The following is a 6000-nucleotide window of genomic DNA, read 5'->3' as shown; positions in this document are numbered from 1 at the left end:
TGTCAATGTGTGTCTGTCCCTATCAAATAAACTTAAAAAAAAAAAATCAGTCTGAAGTGCTAAGAAATGTGACATATTACACCATGGACACAAAAAGAGAAAGCATTTTTCCAGATTTCAGAAAAGAAAATACATAATTACCTAAATATATAACATTATTTATTCATCCATCCTTCCATCCATCCATTCATCCATCCATGTATAAATTGCCGGTAAAATCTTCTGGTACGTTAGGATCCAAAGGGCTCTCAAAGTGAACAAACTGCCTCGAACCACTGAATTCTGTCCCTGTTACACATGTATACAAACATACAGAGGCATGGAACTACCTTTTTTTTTTCTCTTTACCTCCATTGCCACAAGCTAAATTCCTCAATTCATTAGAGGAGAAAAACACACAGTCTAACACTCCCATGCATTCATCTGGCAAATGTGGCCTGAGGAATAATGATTTACTGTGGCTCATATTTCACCTGAGTGCACAGGCCAAACAGTTGACTGAAGTGTTGTGGAGAAAATGCTAACTGAGGCATTTTTTTTTTTTTTTTTGAACGGAGCAACCAGACAGATACAGTTTTGTGCTATTTGCGTAATTTTTTTAATTTTTTTTCATCTATTTGAGTAGATATAAATGAAATAGATTACATAGATAAAATAAACCCACCATTTGGAATCTATAATTCTTTATTAAACATGTTTCTAAGGCGTACATGAGTTGACGTTTGCGGTGCATCTGCATCCATGAAGAATTACAGCGTATGTGCATGTTTTTGAGGTGAGACTTCTCAACAATGCAGGCTCTGTGTTCACACAGTGGGCTCCTTTCTGGCTGAGCAGCAGTGTGGCCAGCGCAGGTAGGGCCAGCATCAAATCCGTCTCGGCAGCCACCCTGCCCTGCCCTCTGTTCTCCTCCTAAAGAGCTTCCACTTATCTGCCCGCCGCAGGGCTGTCTGCGCGCACCCGACCACTGTCATGTAGAAACCATCCTCAAATTGATTGTGACAGCGCAGTAGCCTTGATTTTTCTGCTTCAGAATTCAAGCTGCCATTGCAACGCTATAGCGTACTGTAGTGAGCGTTTTTATTTCCCCTTCCATTCTTTTTTTCTTTCTTTTTTTTTTTTTTTTACAAATTCCAAGGAACTTATTACAGTTTCACACTGTAATACAGTTGCAGCTACTAATTTCCCCTTAGTTTGTCTAGATGCCTGAGCAGAATGTGTGTTTACGTTGTTTGTTTTTTTGTTTGTTTGTTTTTAAGTGAGGGCAGTAAGCAGGCACTCAGCAGGGAAACTTAAACAGCTCTGTTGAGTATGAACCTTAAGCCTGGAACAGACGGGGACTTATCTACTACTGAACACTAGATTTGTATACATTTAACACAGCATGTGCCTTATTTATTATAAATGTCCTACTGTGCTCCATGTAATGGGGGGGTAATGTATTTCTATAAATATAAATGTTGCGTCTGAGTATCCACATCTGAACTCTTTTTCGTGGCCTACTTCTTTTCAAGCGCTCGATCCACCTTGCCATCTATTATCATTTTGTGTGGTTTGGAGCCCTTCCAGCCAGCCTCCCTTTTCTTCCTCTGTGGTTTTGTTCAGAAGATTTCATCGTTCCTGCAGATTGACAGCTAAGCTAAGGTATGAAAACAAACAGTTGAAAAGAAATCCGCTACTAATGCTCCCTCACAAACGTTCCTTTGCACGGCCGCACTGATACCAAGCTTCAGAAGCTCGCAAGACAAGGCACATGGAGATTTGAAATCATTAACCCTCAGTAGCACAATCCTACATATCTACCTTAAGCATGGGATCATGTTGCTTGTTTTACACTGACTCTAAATAGCATGAAAACCAGCACTTTATGCAGCGATACACCCACACAACAATAAGCCATAATTATACTTCTGTCATCTCTAAGAGGTAAATAGTTGGGTTAGCAGAGCTCAAAAAGCGATCTCTGATGCTGCTGATACAATTGTCCTGCATTGTTTGTTTACTGTACGTGCGTGTTCACTTCAGCAGAATAAAGCATTTGGGGCATGTTGGAACAAAGCCGTTCTGAAAGAATCTCTCTTTTCTTGAGAAAATTCTATCACACTATTTGATTTTCTTTTTTTGCTTTGTCTTCTAGGAACTGGACCAAAACAGCTGTTTCCACACCAGCAAGATTCCATTGCACGCTTTTGCAAGAACACAATTATGTGGCTTTCAAGGTTTTGATAGAACATTGTCAGGAGGAAGCTTAAATTTTGCCCTGAATAATAGGCCAAGGAATCACAGAGCGATCTACATAAAAAGATACAAGGCCACTCTGCCACTGGGCACTGTGCTCTCTATTTGCATGTTATCCTTTATTTCCTACTATCTTCTGTTTATTTTAAAACCTACAGGCATGTTTGCCTTTTGTACTCATTTTAACCTAGCAGTTAATGGAACCTGTGATTCATCGTTAACACTTTAGATCTTAATCATAAGGTGTTTTCTGCTTGGTACCTTTGTTTGTGTTTTAATTAGGCAGACCTTGTGCATCTCCAACCCTGGGCTTCTTTTTAATTGCCCGTATTTACATCAGGCAGACATCAAACGCAGAGAGAGAGACATTTGTAAGGGTGAACACAAAGCAGCCCTTTGAAATGTCTACAGTCATATGAAATGGCATGCTAATTAAAAATCTAAGGCTGCCTCTGTGATAGGAGAAGCATTTATATTTGTAACTGTGGTGTATAGACTGTCTCCATAACTCATCAACACACAGAGGCCATAGTGTTTATTATCAGGCTCCCTACCTGTTTACAGACCACCAAGTAACCTTTCCATTCCCATTCATCAAACAGCACAAATGCCCTGCCTGTAATTTAACACCAAATTTCAAAAGGCTAAATCATTTTAAACATTTTACACCATGCTCTTTGATCTGTCCTGGCATACAGTGCACGAGCACAGGCACAATGAATCTAGTTTACCAAGCCATGATTTACCCTTTAGTTCATTAAGGTTATTGCCAGCAAATATTTAACCATTCCACAGCTGATTTTGCATTTCTCACCAAGTGGACAAAATGTAATTTATTAAAGCTAAGCAACAGCCTTACGTTTCCATTTCCCATGTGCATATTACCTGAGGAAGTCCTTTTAGATTTGGAAAGTTAGACTAATTTACTTTCATTAGATATTTCAAAAATACATATGAAACAAAACAATTACATAAAAGAAAAAAAAAAGACTTTTTTCTCACTGGCATTAACTGGTTTTAGGTCAGTTAGAATTTCCATAATTATTTATATTTGCTAGAAAGTGTTTCTAGTTCTTTCTGATATGTTCATGTTAATTGATCTGAGATAAATTGTGGCACATCTGTGGATGTACTTTAAAGTCACATCTCAAACATAATTCTTGCTTGGTTGGCATCATTGAAAATTATAGGAAATCTGCCAAGGCACAAGGAAAAGATTTGTCGACCTCCATAAAAAAATGTTGAACACGATTAAATAATTTATTTTGGGAAATAAGTGTTTTGCTTTTTATATATTGCTAATAGAACAGTTGTCACAATTTATCTTAAAGATTCCAAAACAGTTCAAATTTCATTAAATGATCAGTTTATCTGCCATAAATAGGGTCAGTTAAAAATAAGAAAAAAAAAACATGCTATTTATAGGGCAATATATAAATATTGTCTAGTGTGAAATATTAAAAAAAACTGCAAAGCTTGAAATTGATAACCATGCAATCATGTTATATTTGCAATTGATTAATTAGACCTATGGGGATACTACTACTACTACTACCATTAATAATAATAATGATAGTAATGTGACCTCAATTTATTGCTTAGAAAAATAAAATTAAACAAAAAAAAATTTGGTTCACAGAAACTCACTGGCAGGAGCCAGTGACAGCCTGGTGCTATCACCCAGCAGGTTTTCAGCTTTCCTGTTCAACATAAACATGCCTGCGTTCAGTAACAGTCAGTGCTAAGGAGTAAGCAGGAGCCCTGCCCATCCTCAGCCCACCTTCAGCTCACCCTGTCATAAACAGAAATTTTGGGGGAGTGCTTGGCTGCTCTGCTGCGGTGCTCCCAGCACGCCGTACAGGGCGTTCACGGTTAATAGTCGAGACATTCCACTGTAACACGAGTTCAGCGAGGAGAAGGCTGTTCGGGTCTCCGTACCGTCTACTCTCCTCTCCTATCTGACTGTCGTCTCTTTTCCTTTCAGCTTAGCCGTGCTCTGTTTACATGAAACACACTTTGGCGTTCAACAGTTAGAGGAATTGCACAAAACCTCTATACAAACCAGAGCAGAGTAAGAAGGGCTCTTTTTTATTTTTTTATTTTTTTGTTTTTGGGATAGGTGTGCAGTGTTTGGGGGTAACGCTGAAGCGCTGACGATCAGATTTTTGCAATGGGCCGGAAATTTTAAGGAAGCCTACAAAATAGGCTAGAGTTGTGCATCTGAACTAAAAGTAAGGGAGAAGAGGCATCAGTGATGAAGGCAGCCAAGAGCCTTAGTTTCATTTCTGTTATAAGCGACAGTATTTTTATCCCTCAAACCTTTTTATATTTTGCCACAAGACAACCACATCTTTTTATGTCGGTTGTTGTATTCTGATAAAACAGAATACCATAAGAAAGCTGAATAGATAGCTTTGCTTTGGTGATTCCTACCTTTAACTTCTGCCAGTAACTCACTGGTGTTGAGCCTGTCCATCTTCTCTTTCCAGTCTTTAGAAAGAAGTTTCTCCATGCATGAAGATTCTGAAACAAAAAGAAAAGAGAGCATTTGAAAACCATTTTCAGCATTTGTGATTTGGACATATAAGTGGATATCGACAATAGACGGACGGATATAGGACATAGCTTCTGCTTTACACCTCCGTGGGTGCTATAAATCTATTCTCCTAACCGTAAAGTCAAGGTATGAGATGAAATAATGGTGTTTTATTTGATGGGAAACATTAAAAGGACTGCAGCTGCCTGTTAAAAGACGAGCCAAGGGTGGAGCGAGGAGGGAACACGGCATTGTGGTGATAGCGTAAGGGCAGAGACGCACATTAAGTGGGAGGCAAGGAGTGAGACTGGGTACGTCCAAACGTTCACATAGCTGCCAATGATGAAAACAATTAACATTTGTCCAGGACACAATGAATCAGAGGAGGAATGGCTGCAATCTGCCATGCTGTCGCTGGCGGAGCTGATAAAGAACATACTGGGCTGCCTGACCCAGGCCTCCACCATCTCTGCACTGTACCGGGTTCAGCCTGTTCCCATCAAATACCAGCAGCACAAGCAAGGCTCCATCCCTCCACTTGGAGACACTCCTTCAACAAACTTAAGAGTTAGACTCCATGCAAGTCCAGTATGCCATTATATTAAGAATTATTTTCCAAGTATGAACAATTCATGTCAGGCGAACATTTTATTTATTTTTAATTTTTTTTTTTTGAGGATGCTTCGTAACTGACGTGTTTTCAGTTTTGTAACTGTAAAGTACTTCTGAGTCTAAAAAGACTCCACAACCCTTTAAGATGTCAATTATTTGTGAAGTAATGTGAATAATACAGGATATATTGCATGAAACATGAGGAAAATTTTTGAAATACTTCATTATAGTCTTGATTTTTTTGTCATTTTACCAGGTGTGTGTGAAATTCCCCGCGCCCCTTCCCCAAATTTTTTTTGTTCAGCACAAAATCCCGAACCAAAAGCAGTAAGAAAGCTAAATCAGGGGAATTTCACATGCAATATACAGGACTCTTCTGGTCTACCATTATCATTCTTGACATCAAACACAGGGAAGATTTATTCAGTTGAGGATGTGTACAATTGTTGTTTCCTTTTATCTGTCTGTTACATTTCTTGCCTGCTTCCACAAAGCAAACAGTCTTGGTTCCGTCTGACAAACACGCAGACTTCAGAGGAACGGGGAGTAACAGGGGGTCAGCAGTTCTCGTGACCTTGTTTAAGGATGACTTTTCGGGAGATCAAGCAGAGTCG

At 39.1% G+C, this 6000-nt stretch overlaps 1 protein-coding gene across 2 annotated transcripts in view; it reads right to left on the bottom strand.

Moving 5' to 3' along the window:
• sox6 (SRY-box transcription factor 6) overlaps nt 1–6000 on the bottom strand; it is a 98135-nt gene that overhangs the window by 69226 nt on the left and 22909 nt on the right. For both annotated transcript variants that reach the window (XM_015057228.1, XM_015057229.1), the window contains exon 3: nt 4672–4761. In XM_015057228.1, coding sequence (XP_014912714.1) covers nt 4672–4761 — 90 coding nt within the window. The remainder of the gene's footprint in view (nt 1–4671; nt 4762–6000) is intronic.

The sequence above is a fragment of the Poecilia latipinna genome, unplaced genomic scaffold (assembly GCF_001443285.1).
Source record: "Poecilia latipinna isolate Pla-1442-1.1 unplaced genomic scaffold, P_latipinna-1.0 Scaffold1445, whole genome shotgun sequence".
Lineage (NCBI taxonomy): Eukaryota > Metazoa > Chordata > Actinopteri > Cyprinodontiformes > Poeciliidae > Poecilia > Poecilia latipinna.
Note: the sequence above shows the minus strand (reverse complement) of the source record. Positions and strands in the feature narration are given on the sequence as shown.